Source organism: Mobula hypostoma, chromosome 3 (genome assembly GCF_963921235.1).
Source record: "Mobula hypostoma chromosome 3, sMobHyp1.1, whole genome shotgun sequence".
Lineage (NCBI taxonomy): Eukaryota > Metazoa > Chordata > Chondrichthyes > Myliobatiformes > Myliobatidae > Mobula > Mobula hypostoma.
In genome coordinates, this window is record NC_086099.1 from 11,191,463 (window position 1) to 11,207,752 (window position 16,290).

Genomic DNA, 16,290 nt, shown 5'->3' on the forward strand with positions numbered 1-16,290 from the left:
TCAATGAATAATTATGTCCATGAGACATGAAAAAGAAAAGTGAATATGATGGTGACCCTCCCTCTGCGCTGGTGAAGGTGTCTGCCAACTCCCCCCACCACCCCCAAACTAACCTGTCAGCTCTGCTGACACTATCGACCACGCTGTTTCCGCCTGCATACGTCCCTCTGCACTGCTGATAGTTTTTACCATCCCCTCCTCTGTATGCACTAGCGACAGTATCTACCATCAACTCCCTTTCCGTCTGTGTTGTCAACCACCTCCTCTCCAAGTGCTCATGTGACACTATCTTCCAGCCCTCCACCACCCCCCTCTGTCTGCACCCCTCCAACAGCACCGGCAACAGCGTCTACTTCCCCTCCCCCTGCACCTGTAATACTGCACTCCCACCCTCCGTGAACTGGCCCGCCAGCAAACGATCACAGACAACGATTGCAAACTGTTCACCCATCACTACCCTCACAACTGGGGTCTCCTGCTTCAACCTCCCATCCCAGGCAACCAACTGCAAATGAAGTGCTTATGTTTTAAATAAGTTAACTGTCTAAACACCCCACTGCATGCTGCTCCTGTGTAATTAGTCAAAGTGATGAATGATGGTTGGAACAAGACCTAAACTCCTTCACTGTGCCACGACAACAGGAAGGGGTGGATACGGCCCAGTCCATCACTGGCAAAGCCCTCCCCATCGCTGAGCACATCTACCAGGAGTGCTGTTTCAGGAAAGCAGCAACCATCATCAAGGACCACCACCATCCAGTCCGTGCTCTCTCCTGGGCAGGAGATACAGAAGCCATTGGTCCCACACCACCCAGTTCAGGTACAGTTATTGCCCTTCAGCCTGTAGGCTCCTGAACAAGTGTGGATAACCTCACTCACCTCAACTCTGAACTGCTTCCGCAACCTATAGACTCATTGTCAAGGATTCTTCAACTCATTCTCGATTTTCTTTTTACTCGCATGATTTGTCTTATTTTGTATATTGGCTGTTTGTCAGTCTTTGTTAAAGTAGAGCTTCCACTGAATAATAATTTCTACTGAATTTCATCAATTTCCTGTAAATGCCTGCAAGAAATGAATCTCAGATAGTATATGGTGACATATGCATACCCTGATTATAAATTTACTTTGACTTTAACGTAAGTAATGGAAGAGTCTGTAGCAGCTAGAGAAACATTTTACAATGCCAGCGATCTGGGTTCAGTTCAACACCATTGTCCGTGAAGAGTTTGTACATTCTCCCCATGACCACGTTTTTTCCTACGGGTGTTCTGTTTCTCTCCCACAATCCAAAGGCATATGGGTTAGTGAGGGCTAGTAAGACATGGACATGCTCCATTAGCGCCAAAACCTAGGCAGTGACACTTACTCCTCCAGCACATTCTCAACGCAGACGGCACATTTCACTGCATGTTTCGATCATTCAACGTGTATATGAGAAAGAAAGTTGATCTTTATAATCGTTAAAAGTTGGTTTGTTGAAGTAATCGCGATTATAATTTTATAGTTAATCCTTGGGGGTTGTGGAGGCTTTAGAGTGGCAACTGAACTTTAGGACTTGCTATTTGGCAGGAAATTCTGTAATTGCTGGAAATCCAGAATAACACACACAAAATGCTGGAGGGACTCCAGCAGGTCAAGCAGCATCTATGGAGAGGAATAAAGAGTCAACATTTCAGGCAAGATGAAGGGTCACAGCCCATAACGTTGAATCTTTATTCCTCCATTACAGGGGTCCCAAACCTGGGGTCCACGCACCCCTCGATTAATGTTAAGGCTCCAAGTCATAAAAATAGTTGGGAATCCCTGCATGACCATAGAAACCATAGAAACTACAGCACAGAAACAGGCCTTTTGGCCCTTCTTGGCTGTGCCGAACCATTTTCTGCCTAGTCCCACTGACCTGCACACGGACCATATCCCCCCATACACCTCCCATCCATGTATCTGTCCAATTCATTCTTAAATGTTAAAAAAGAACCCGCATTTACCACTTCGTTTGGCAGCTCATTCCGTACTCCCACCACTCTCTGTGTGAAGAAGCCCCCACTAATGTTCCCTTTAAACTTTTCCCCCCTCACCCTTAACCCATGTCCTCTGGTTTTTTTCTCCCCTTGCCTCAGTGGAAAAAGCCTGCTTGCATTCACTCTATCTATACCCATCATAATTTTATATACCTCTATCAAATCTCCCCTCATTCTTCTACGCTCCAGGGAATAAAATCCTAACCTATTCAACCTTTCTCTGTAACTGAGTTTCTCAAGTCCCAGCAACATCCTTGTAAACCTTCTCTGCACTCTTTCAACCTTATTTATATCCTTCCTGTAATTTGGTGACCAAAACTGAACACAGTACTCCAGATTTGGCCTCACCAATGCCTTATACAACCTCATCATAACATTCCAGCTCTTATACTCAATACTTTGATTAATAAAGGCCAATGTACCAAAAGCTCTCTTTACGACCCTATCTACCTGTGATGTCACTTTTAGGGAATTTTGTATCTGTATTCCCAGATCCCTCTGTTCCACTGCACTCCTCAGTGCCTTACCATTAACCCTGTATGTTCTACGTTGGTTTGTCCTTCCAACGTGCAATACCTCACACTTGTCAGTATTAAACTCCATCTGCCATTTTTCAGCCCATTTTTCCAGCTGGTCCAAGTCCCTCTGTAGGCTCTGAAAACCTTCCTCACTGTCTACTACACCTCCAATCTTTGTATCATCAGCAAACTTGCTGATCCAATGACCTGCTGAATTTCTCCAGCATTTTAAGTGCGTAGCTCTGGTCATACTCTCCCGGGAGAAGAGGAGATTAGAGCACATGGGTTTTTAGGGGAGATATGAGCACCTCTAAAACACAGCCCAGTGTCTTTGCACCGTGAAGCTTGTGAGGCACCATGTTATTACAACACTAGCTCAGCACACGCAGTGAACATCTGCAGAAATTATGCAGCACCGGCAGGTCACCGTGTCAATCAGTGTACAATGCTGCCACTCTGCACTTCAATGCTTCAGGCTGACACACATTAAACACTATTTATAGCGATCATACAGGTTAATTACCAGTTGATTTCCTTGATCTTCAGTTCTAACTCTACCTATTCATTGTGCCTTGAGGAAGGAGGCAAGGAGAACATCACAAACACAAGAAATTCTGCAGATGCTGGAAATACAAAGCAACACATACAAAATTCTAGAGGAAATAAGCAGTTCAGGTAGCATCTATGGCGAGGAAAAAACAGTTGATGTTTCTGGTAAAGAATAGCAGATTTCCTTCACAAATGTATTTCAAAGCTCAAAAGTAAATTTATTTAAGAAGTTCACGTACGTCAACAAATACTGCTTTGAGGATTATTTGCTTGCAGAAATTCACATGAAAATAAAGAAATACTACACAAATGACGGAAAGCTATACATAGACAAAGACCGACAAACAACCAGAGTGCAAAAGAAGAAAAATTGTGTAAGTATACCATAGTGAGTTGTAAAGTGTGTTTGACAGTGAATCTGTAGGTTGTGCAATCATTTCAGTGTTAAGGTGAATGAAGCTATCCATGTTGTTTCTGAAGCCTGATGGTTGTACAGTAATAACTATTCCTGAGTCTGATGGTATAAGACCCAAGGAAATGAGTAAAGTCTTAAGTAAAGACTTGTTACCTGTATCTACTACACAGAAGGACATAAAAACTAGTGAGCTTAAAATAAATTCAGTATCAAAGTGCAAACTGGCCAAGTACACAAAAACGAGGAAATCTGCAGATGCTGGAATTTCAAGCAACACACATAAAAGTTGCTGGTGAGAGACCCTTTGTCAGGACTAACTGAAAGAAGAGTTAGTAAGAGATTTGAAAGTGGGAGGGGGAAGGGGAGATCCAAAATGATAGGAGAAGACAGGAGGGGGAGGGATGGAGCTAAGAGCTGGACAGTTGATTGGCAAAAGGGATATGAGAGGATCATGGGACAGGAGGCCTAGGGAGAAAGAAAAGGGGGAGGGGGGAAACCCAGAGGATGGGCAAGGGGTATAGTGAGAGGGACAGAGGGAGAAAAAGGTGAGAGAGAAAAACAATGTGTGTATATAAATAAATAACGGACGGGGTACAAGGGGGAGGTGGGGCATTAGCGGAAGTTTGAGAAGTCAATGTTCATGCCATCAGGTTGGAGACTACCCAGACGGAATATAAGGTGTTGTACCTTATATTCTTTTTATTTACGTATCTCTTACTAGCTCTTCTTTCAGTTAGTCCTGATGAAGGGTCTCGGCCCAAAAATGCCCACTGTACCTCTTCCTAGAGATGCTGACTGACCTCCTGCGTTCACCAGCAATTTTTATGTGTGTTGCAAGTACACAAAAACAATAAATAAACAAATAAATAATGCTGAGCACTTGAGTTGTAGACTCCTTGATAGGGCCAGTGCTGTCCTGAAACATATTAAAACAATACAAAGGAGGTGCTGGAGGCCTTAAAACATACATAAAGGTGGATAAATTCCTGCAGCCCAACCTTGTGTATTGTGGGATGTTACGGGAAGCAAGAGAAAATTTTGCAGAAGTCAATTTATTATTAAATACTTGTATGTCACCATATACTACACTGAGGTTCATTTTCTTGCAGGCATTCAAAACAGAAAAAAGAAATGTAATAGAATCAATGGGAAACTACACATAACTACACATAACATCCAATGTGCAAAAGAGGATAAATTATGCAAATAATACATTTTAAAAAAGTAAATGAATAATACTGAAAACATGAATTATACAGTCGTTGAAAGTGGGTTGATAGGTTGTGGAATCAGTTTTGATTTTGATTAACATTTGCATAACTTTTCTCACCATCAAGTTTAAAGTGACTGTTGTTTAGTTTCTGTATTATCCCAATGACTACTTTTTAACCACTTCAAAGTTCAAAGTAAACTTACCATCAAAGTACCCATATGTCAACATATCGAACCCTGAGAGTTATTTCCTTGCAGGCATTCACAGTAGAACAAAGAAATACAATAGAATCTTCTGCTTCTTCTTCGTCTTGTTTTATGGCAGTTGGCATCCAGCTTAATGGTGCATTACCACCACAATGAAAAGCAACTCAAACAAGGCAACGTGCAAGAGCAAATGAACTGTGCAAAACATGAAAAAAAGTAAAGAAATAACACTGAGAACATGAGTTGTGGCATGCTTGAAAGTGAGTCCATAGGTGGTGGAATTAAATCAATGTTGAAGTGAGGGAAGTCATCCCCTCTGGTTCAAAAGCCTGGTGGTTGAGAGGTAATATCTGTTCCTGAACCTAGTGGTGTGGGACATAATGCTCCTGTACCTTTTTCTGGATGGTAGCAGCGAGAAGAGGGTTGTAGGATAACAACTGTTCCTAAACCTATTTTTTGAATGTATATAGTAAACCAGTGGGATTTTATGACAATCCTGTAGTTTCATGATCACCATTACTAATAACAGCTTTTAAGGAAAATCAAGACTCAAATGCATTTATCGCATGTACATTGAAACATACTGTGAAATGCCTCGTTTGCCATAGGGGATAGCTCGCAAATGTCATCATACATTTCGGCAAAAACGTCTCCCCAATGGGGACTGGCACATGGCTGGATTAGAGACCATGTCTTGGAAGATAGTTTGAACCAGCTAGGGCTTTTCTTTTTGTTCTTCTTCAGGTGGCAGGTTGGAGATACGTCTCTACTATAAGAGGTGTAAGATGCTCCTTCCCTCCGCTAGCCTGCAGGTCACCCTTGGGCAAGGTGTAGCAGTTGCTTAGCACCACCCCCACCCCCAAATAAGGGTCACGTGAAGCCATGTGCGCAGGTGGTGGATGGTCGTATGAGATGCTGCTGCGTATCAGAAGTCCAGGTTATGCGACCACTGACGCCAGGCCGACAATCTCTGAAGAGTATTGATAATGGCTGGGGTCACCCATCCTGTAAAGACACTGTCCAGAAGAAGGCAATGGCAACTCATTTCTGCAGAAAAATTTAACAGAACAATCATGGTCAAAAGACCACGATCGCCCATAATGGTGATGAGGGCTTTTCGCCCACAGCAAAGGAAGATGAAAGGTGAATTGATAGAATCAGAATCAGGTTTAATAGCACTGGCATACGTTGTGAAATATGTTAACTTAACGACAGCAGTACAAAGCAGTACATGATAAGACAGAAAATAAATAAATTACAGAAAGTATATATATATATTAAATAGTTTAATTAAAAATAGTGCAAATAACAGAAATAATCTAGAAACAAAAAAATAAAGTGAGGTAGTGTTTATAGGTTCAATGCCCATTCAGGAAGCTTTTGGAAGGGGAAGAAGCTGTTCCTGAATCAATGGGTGTGTGCATTCAGGCTTCTGTACATCCTTTCTGACGTTAACAATGGGAAGAGAGCATGTGCTGGGTGATGGGGGTCCTTAATGATGGACGCCCCCTTTCTGGGGGACTGCTTCTTGAAGATGTCTTAGATACTACGTAGACTAGTACCCATGATGAAACTTGAAGAGATGTACAAAATGATAAGAGGCGTAAACAGAGTGGACATAGATAGTTTTTCCCGGGTGGAAATTGCTAATACAAGTGGCCATAATTTTAAGGTGATTGGAGGAAAGAATAGGAGGGAATTCAGAGGTAGTTTTTTTTACACTCAGAGAATGGTGTTACACGAAACATGTTGCAAAGCATGGTCGTAGAAGAAAGATACATTCGGGACATTTTTAGAGACTCTTAGATAGGCACATTGGTGAAAGAAAAATAGAAGGCTATGTGGGAGCAAATTATTAGATCGAACTTGGAGTAGGTTAAAAGGGTCAGCACAATATTGTGGGCTGAAGGGCCTTGACTGTGCTGGACTGTTCTATGTTTTATGATATATTTTTTAGGAAAAATAGCATTATTACAAGGCTACTCATGAGTTTAAAGGAATAAAGCCACAGTAATTGTAATACTTATGAATTATTCCGAATAGGCAAAATTGATATGAATTGAGAAAAGTTTACATGACGGGAGAGGTGCAGATGGTGGAAGAAAATAAAACAAAATGTTGTTTCCTCTGTGAGGACATGGAAATAGGAAATTGCAAGAACAGAAAGATCTGGAGGTTCTCACAATGATTGTTGAAGGCAGCAGGGCTAATGGATAAAGCTGTCAAAAATAAGTGTGGGATATTTGGTTCTATAAATAGAGGCAGAGTACAAAAGCAAGGATGTTATTTGAATTCATTATAAAGGAGTAAGTAAATGAAAAAAGCACAGCTGCTGAAAATTTTAATTAAAATAATGAAAAAGGAAATGCTAGAAATACTCTGCAGGTCAGGCTGCATCTGTGGGATGAGAAACAGGAGTTTGCTTTTCAGAAGTCCAAAGTGAATGTGCATTTATTATCAAAGTATGTATGCCATATACAACCTTGAGATTCATGTTCTTGCAGGCAGCCACAAAACAAAGAAACACAATTCAATGCACGAGAAACCCAACACAACAAAGACCGTCAAACATCCAATGTGCGGAAGAAAAGAACAAATTGTGCAAACAGTAAAAAAGTAAACAACTAATACACAGAATATGAACCATAGAGTTCCTGGCTCCTGCAGTTCATGTTCTCAGCCACACAGCCAGTTCGGCACTGAGGCGAGTGCAGAGGCTAAAGACTCCTGCACCACACACCTGCTGTTAGTTGCAAGAAGAGAGGGAGACGGGTCAGATCTAGGCACATGGCATGGGGTAACCTGGCTGATCCTGGGTGACACAGAGGAGTGAGTTGAACACCGGTTCATCCTCTGCCCTTGGCCCTGACACTTTAATTTTTAAAATCTGATTCATGTTTCACTCTTAGGTCTGAGCTCCACCGCTTCAAGGCTGAAGTTTCTAACTGCCCCAAAGTCTTCTCCAACAATAGTTGATGCACCCATATCTACATTCTCAAGAGCCAGTTTGCCGAATCCTTCAGGATACCAGATTGTTCAGATAGTTCAAAAGCACACCTCCCAAAGGGAAATTACAGGCTGTGGACTGCAGTGATCATATTCCAGGAAAAGTATACTTAATAGAATAGCTAGGAGTTTTTTTAGTTGCTCATGCAATGTCATTGCATATCCCCAATATTTGGTGGAAAACCTTCCTCAGAACAGAATTAAAATAGGGAAAACTAGCTTGTAAAGCATAGGAAATTGGTGGGTTAGGGCATGGTGTCTGTCTCAACTAGGGCAAAACCTGAGTGAACCATGGAGATAAACTGTAAATAACCAGACTATCAGCCCAACAAGTGAACAAATAAATGGAGACTTTTAGGTAGTGAGAACATGGTTGAACATAAAATAATAGAGAAGTTACAAATGGCAGAGAAGGAAGATGTGCCTAACATGTCAGTCACTTACAAAGAAAAAAAAAGAAACAGGGGAAAACAAACAAATTGAAAAACATCATCAGCGTTCCCTCTATATTTTTTTCCAAAGGCGTGGACCAACCATTGCTCCCAGCAGGTAATTATTACACCTTCTGAAAATAGCACAGCACTTTAACTACTTTTTATAATGTTGTTTACATTGTACGTACATTGTTAATAAACTGCAGGCTGGCGGTTTATTAACAAAGAGCTACCGATGTCTATTCTGTGTTTATTGTTACAATTTGTAACAGTGTTGTAACTTGAAACACTGACTATGTAAATACGTTGAAGCCTTAAAATGTTTCAAAGTACAAGGTTGTGGGTCGTCTATTATTTAGAACATTTATGGATTATATTCATTAACACATAATTGCACAATTAATTAATTTCACAATTATATTAACATTGATTTCAAAATTATACTAACATTATATAAAACAAAACTCCAGCTGCGAAGCAACAAAGGTTATGTGCACGGAAGCATTTCAGTTACTGCACGGCTGCGCATCCTCACAGCTTAGAGGGAGCAGTGAATATCATAAACACAAAAGATTCTGCTGATGCTGGAGATCCAGAGTAACACACACAAAATGCTGGAGGGACTCAGCAGGTCAGGCAGCATCCCTGGCGGAAAATAAATAATCACCATTATCATAGATGGAGATCTGAAGAGAAAGAAATTGAATTGCCTTAAGTTGTAGAATTCAATATTGTCCAGAGACGACAACGTGCTCAGATGGTCAATGACGTGCTGCTCCTCAAGTTGACTGGAGCTTCAGTTTAACATTGCAGGAGGCTAAAGACTGATAGGTCAGGGTGGTGGTGGGATAGTGGCAGTAAACAAGAAGTCAGCTTCTGCCCAATCCAGAGCAGCAAGTATGTCAAAACCATGGAGAGAATGCAGTGGAGATTTTTTTTTAGAATTGTACCATGAAAGGAAAACCAATTGTTAGATGGTGAAAGACGGAGTTTTATCTTCTAACAAGCAGATAGTCACCTAATTAAATGATGGTCAACTCAGCTTGGATGAGATATCCCAAGCTTGAGAGGGCTGCAGCCTTGTCCTGCTCACTGAAGACAACATTCTTGAGAAGTGTTAAGCTTCATATTCATGTCCATTGACACCAGTGCAAAAAATGGCTTCCAGGACTTGATAGTGGGACGTATTGGTACTACATTATGGAGGATAGCAAGGTTCTACAACAGGTAGTCAAAACTGCCCAACACATCACCGGCCTAACCAGCCAAACCACCATCAAGGACTTATTTTCAGAAAGGTGCTAGAAAATGGCCAGTAACATCATGAAAGATCCCACCCACCTTGCTTATGGACTGTTTGTCCCACTCCCATCAGGGAGCAGGCTACATAGCATCCACACCAGCCAGGATCACCAGACTCAAAACCAGTTACTTTCACCAAAGACTGATCAACATCTCCACCAAACTAACCCAGCCTTCCACACCCCATCCAGTGAGCTGTCGTCCTGTGGACAAAAAATGCTTTGCTAATGAGAGAGTCTTGTTACAACAGTGGTCCTCCAAGAGGACCTACAGCCTTGTCAAAGGGTTGGAGGCTTGTATGCCTAAACGACCTGGAGAGCTATGTTGGCTGAAGTCAGGGCTTTATGCTTTGGTTCTTGGTAGGGTCACCCATGTCGAACAGATCAAGGAGTAGGGGACAGACTAAGAGTGTCCCACCGGTCCTCCAGGTCTGAGGGTTCAGCTCAGGGCTAACAACGCTGACTGTTAAAACAAACTTGTTATGGAAACAGCAAAGAAGAATCCTCCAGCATCTGAGTGTGATGGTATTCCTGAGTCTCCAGCCAAGACTTGCTTAACTGACAGTAGTGAAAACATGCATTGCTGCCCTAAACTCCAGTGACATAAAGGGCAGTAGAACAACAGTGGTGTGCAGAAGAGCATCGCTGAATGCACAATATGTTGAGCATTGAAGTGGTTGGGCCACAGCAGCAGAAGACCACAAACATACACTCAGAAGATGCATTATTAGGTACAGGAGAAACTGAAAAAAGTGGTCATGGGGTGTATGTTACCCCAAAATTTGCTGTCAAACCAATGGGCTCACCACTTCTTACAATGACTTCAGGGAAGGACCAGATGGATAAAATTAAACTGATATAATGTCCGTTTGTTATGAGTTAGCTACTTACGAAAGCAACACCCTTGGTGTTTGCTTCGTGACTGAACAGTATGAGTTGGTCAGAGGTGATCAGTGATGTTGTATCCTAGCCGTCCACCTGAATAGCAAGTCAATACACAAACCAGGGGATGATATGGAGAACAAGCTGTTACCCATACAGCAAGCACCCCCACCCCCCCCGCCCCTCCACTCAGTTGATGAATGTAAAGAAAGTGTTTGGCACTAGTGACATCACAGGAGTTGCCAGTCAGCAGTGAACTGAATGTGGGACTTTTTTAGTGACTCCAGCTCTGGGTTTTTCCTCAGGGTTAAGTTCTGAAGCCTGTCCTGTGAGGTGGTATAGTTGCAAAGCCACAGAGGTTTGTGATCAGTTTTCCTTCTCCTCGATGAGCCCCGTCAGCCCGAAGCAAGTGGTTTTAAGGTGCCAGAACCCACCCTTGCCACTTCTCCTATCAGTAGAAACATCTCCGCCGGGCTTAGTAGCTAAGCCACACTTGAAGGCCAGGAGCTAGATTTGGTTGTCAAAGGCTATTTGAGTCACATGCCATTGGCAGCATTTAACAGGTAGTGGGAGCTTGTCCCTGTTACCACCCTGGGCTATCACAAGCTTAGGGAACGGTATGAAGTTCCTGTGTTTATGGACTTGATATATAATAAAGTCACCAAAGGAGGTTAAAGAGTATTCTTTCTTGCCTAACTAACCATTGAACAAAGCTAATTACTTGTAATCGAAAACTCAGAATGAGAAAAATAGCTTTTATTACAATGGGATTCTCTTCCCACAGGCAAACTCTTTGTGCTTCTGTTTCCCCTCACTTGCCCATAACTTCCCTCCGGTGCCCCTCCTCCTTCCCTTTCTTTCATGGTCCAGGACTATAAAACAAAAACGATTCTATGATATACTCTGGTCCCAGACCATCGAGAGCATTAAAAACCAACTTTAAAATCAGTTCTAAAAGTGAAACACACACAGGTATCTTACATGTGACAGGTCTTCCACCACATCAGCTTGGAGTGAATAAGTTTACTTATTTATGGGTCAGTGTAGTAATGTGATCACTTGAGCTGAGTAAGATATTCTTCTAAGGGGATGTCCATTGGTGAGTCCTCAGGTGGTTGAATAGGCTGAACCAGAATCCATATATTCCAAAATTAATAAAAGGATTTAAAAAGAAAGCAAGGATCCATATATTCCAGTGCTGTGTGGGCAAGAGTAAGTGGTAGCTGTGGTTTGTGGTTGGGTCTTTTGGCTGTTCATTCTCTCCGTCCACTAATTGTTTTCTGCAGCATTAGCAGAGGCCGCTCCCACGTAGCGCAGCTCCCTCCTGAACAGACTTCCTCCAGGTGTATCTACTGAGTGCAAATGTCTTCCTAGATTTTGAATCAGAAGTCCACTGGCCCGTTGGCTGAAAGTACGTGAGTCAACTGGAGGGCCAGAGGGTCGTGTCCTAGTTAGAGTTTTCGTGTGTGTGTGTGTGTGTGTGTGTGTGTGTGTGTGTGTGTGTTATTTATAATATACACATTATAAATAAATTAATCTGAATCCAAATTATATTGTACATGAAATTCATCTAAGTGCTGAGTTATGGTCCCAAAACTACACAATTCGAAAAACTCACAAGCCCAAAGAGTGAAAACAGATGTGAACTTAGATTAGCAATTCTTCTTCGTATAACCTTCCTGTAACTACTGTCAGATATCTACTACACACCTGTGCTAGTAAGAAGTAAGATGAATATGTAATAAAGGACCCCATTCAATTTTCTTTTGCTGCCATAGGTAGGGGGTACAAAACAAAGGAACAATGATCTCACAATCACTCTCGCATTTATATGGCTTCAACATGAGGATCCAACTACAACATGCCAAACAGCTAGAAGTCACACACTGACCAAAGAATGGTTCACAAGTCTGGAAAGATATCGGTGTGGAAAGACTTATAAAATTATTAGCAACAGCTGTAACTCACTTTTGAAATCTGTTTCTTTTTAGTTCATGAATACAGCAGAACTCTTATGTCAAAAGAACATGATATTTTAAAATCACATGCAAATCCTTATTCCACTTTAGCTTCATTATACAATTAATAAATGCCTTGTGAGCATTTTCCACCGGAAACAATACGAAAGTGCATTTAACATGAAGTTACAGAGAATGTAGATACTCATCACAATCATGAAACTGTTTTGAATACAACTGAATTATAATTTTTTTTGACTCAAAACGAAAATATTTCCAAACATGTACAGCTAGTACTGGGGGAAATAATAACCATATTGCTCCTTGGGAGAATATTAAAAAATTGGCATTCCCCTTTCCGGTAAGATGTTCAGTATTATTTAATGATGTGAACAATCTTCTGATGGGCAAAGTGCAAATATGCAAGAAAAAAAAACATAAATTTCGACATTTATTCACTTAGTTTACCTCAACTTGAATGTTTTTGGCTGTAATATGATTTGAACTCCACTGCTAAGGAGAGGAAAATCTGCCAGGTTTTGGAGAGGACGAATAATATGTTTACCAGGATGCTGCCAGGATTAGAGGGCAGGTTCTATAATGAGAGGTTGGACAAACTTGGCTTGTTTCTCTGGAGCGGCAGAGGCTCCGGGGAGATCTGATAGGGGTTTATAAGACTCTGAGAAGCACAGATAGAGTAGACAGACTGTATATCTTTTTTAAAGGTAAGATGTCTAATACTAGAGGGCATGCATTTGAGGTAAGAAGAAGTAATATCAAAGGAGATGTGAGGGGCAAGGTTTTTTAATCGTGAGAGTGACGGGTGCCTACAATACGCTGCGTCTGGTGGCAGACTTTTAAGAGACATTTAGATAGGTACATGAATGTGAGGGAAATGGTGAGATATAGACATTGTGTAGGCAGAAGAGATTAGTTTAGTTGGCCACTTGGTTACTTATTTAATTGGTTCGGCACAACGTTGTTGTCCGAAAGGCCTACTCCTGTGCTGCACTGTTCTATGTTCTGTGCTTTATTCATGTAAGGGCCTCCTACAGGACAATGTATAACGTGCAAATGTGAAAATGAGGAATGAGCCTTGACTGTGACATCCAAAACTTGATATCTACTCTCACATAAATGACTATTCAGGTGTTATACTGGAGGATAGGTGGCTGGGTTAGAAATGGGCAGCTATCTAACTTGTCTCCATATGGAGAACAAGATGCAAACCAGAGCCTCATTATAGGAAGGATGTGGAAGCTTCAGAGAGGGTGCAGAGCAGATTTACCAGGATGCTGCCTGGATTAGAGAGCATGTCCTATGAGGACAGGTTGAGTGAGCTAGGGATTTTCTCTTTGGAGTGAAGGAGGTTGAGAGGTGACTTGACAGATTTGTCTAAGATGACAAGAAGCATAGACAGAGCGGCAAATCATAAACAAGAGAAAACCTGCAGAAGCTAGAAATACAAATCAACACGCACAAAATGCTGGAGGAACTCAGCAAATCAGGCAGCATCAATAAAAAGGAATGAACAGTTGACATTTCAGAACAAGCCCTCTCTTCAGGACTCAGATCGAGTGAACAGACAGAGACTTTTTGCCAAGGTTGATGGGAATGGTCAATACCAGGGGGCACAATATTAACACGAACAAAATGCTGGAAGAATTCAACATGCCAGGCAGCATCTATGGAAAAAAAGTACAGACAACTTTTTGGCCCAAAAGGTCAACTATACTTTTTTCCATAGCTGCCTGACCTGCTGAGTTCCTCCAGAATTTTGTGCGTGCTGCTCGAATTTCCAGCATCTGCAGGTTTTCTCTTGTTTGTGGCACAATGTTGATTTGAGGAAAGTATAGGGGGGAATATCAGAACGCAAACACGAGGATATCAGATATAATTTTTAACACATAGGTTGGCAGGTCTGTGGCCATAGTGGTGGAAGACTAGGTTCATTTCAGAAATTCTTAGATAGGCATGTAAATGATAGAAAAATGGAGAGCTATGTAGGAGGGAAGGGTTAGATTCATCTCAGAGTAGGTTAAAAGGTTGGCAGAACATTGTGGTCAAAATGCTCTGTACTGAGCTGAAATTATCTATGCTCTAAACCAGGGGTTCCTGACATTTTTCAGGCCATGGATCCTTACCATTAATCGAGGGGTCCGTGGTCCCCAGGTTGGGACCTGCTGTTCTAAACCGAGACCAGCGTAAAGGTCCAGATGATGAAAAGGTGTTGGAGTGTGGAGAAATCAATAATGATATCGACTTACGATCAAACAATCAGAAAAAAAGTGGAAATAATATCACAGTTAAAACAGAGAAATATCATCTCTCCAATTTAAGAGCCAAAAAGCAGAAAAATCTAAGTGCACTTTGGAGCCAGTAGGAATTAACTTGAAGTTGCAATATTCATAATGTAAGTTATTCACCACATGGTTTTAAGACAGAAAGTCATGATTCATGAGTTCCTCTTACAAAATAAAGCTTCCTGAAACAATGGAATTTACCTCCAACAACAGTGCATTAACTTCCCATTAGTCTCGTCACTTGGTCACTGAGAGACTAAAGTATTTTTATCAAAACTTTGACTCTTGGCAATTTAATGACTGAACAAGGTAACTTACCGAAGATGGTAAACCTGGAGGCACCTTCCTAACCTTTTTCGGAGGCATCTCTGCAAATCAGTAAATTAACAAGTCAGTAGAAAATCCTTTTAATAAGGGCAATTTGCTAAAATAGTTATATTATATATTTACTCTCCTCACATAGAAGGCAGCAAACAATTGTGAAATTTTGGTAGCTCTCAAACAACTTCATAGAGGCAAAATTTATCCAACTTTCCTTGTCAAAGTTCAAAGTAAACTCATTATCAAAGTACAGACATGTCATCATGAGATTAATTTTCTTGTGGAATTCACAGTGAATAAGAAGAAACAGAATGGAATCTATGAAAAACCACACACAAGCCAGACAAACAACAATGTGCAGAAGTCAGCAAACTGTACACATACCAAAAGGGATTAAAAAAAACAATAAAAATAAATACGCAGTGAACATCGAGAACGTGAGATGAAGAGACCTTGAAAGTGAGTCCATAGGTTGTGTGAGCAGTTTAGTGTTGAGGTGAGTGAAGCTGAGTGAAGTTATCCCCTCTTTTGTGCCTCTTTCCTGACCTCTGAAGGAACCTTGGATTAAAAACATCAATAGACAATAGGCGCAGGAGTAGGCCATTCAGCCCTTCGAGCCAGCACCGCCATTCACTGTGATCATGGCTGATCATCCACAATCAGTATCCAGTTCCTGCCTTCTCCCCGTATCCCTTCACTCCACTATCTCTAAGAGCTCTATCTAACACTTTTCTGAAAGAATCCAAAGAATTGGCCTCCACTCCATCAGAATCCAACTATACCAACTGGGCAACCACAGAAGTAATGAACATGAGTTTGCACCCTACGCTTAGTCGGCACACTTCTTTTCAGAGAAGGATTCAGGAGACAGCAGTAGGCAAATTAAATAAAAGCAGTATTTTCAAATAAATGGCAATCAATTTAAAAGGTCATCACAGCATCGTGGGCTGAAGGGCCTGTACTGTGCTGTAATGTTCTATGTTCAATTGCTCTAGTGTACAGATTATCTTTCTACTGTTACAGTTCAAAGTTCAGAGTAAATTTATTATCAAAATACATGTAGATTAGGTTAGATTATGAGAACACTCAGTCCTCATTTATTGTCATTTAGAAATGCATGCATTAAAAAATGATGCAACGTTCCTCCAGAATGATATCAC

General features: G+C 41.3%; 1 protein-coding gene across 13 annotated transcripts in view; it reads right to left on the bottom strand.

The window, feature by feature from the left end:
* Positions 1 to 16,290, bottom strand: part of LOC134343853 (transcription factor 4-like) — a 685,533-nt gene that overhangs the window by 267,942 nt on the left and 401,301 nt on the right. For all 13 annotated transcript variants that reach the window (XM_063042647.1, XM_063042643.1, XM_063042646.1 and 10 more), the window contains one exon: positions 15,128 to 15,177. In XM_063042647.1, the coding sequence (XP_062898717.1) occupies positions 15,128 to 15,177 (50 nt within the window). The remainder of the gene's footprint in view (positions 1 to 15,127; positions 15,178 to 16,290) is intronic.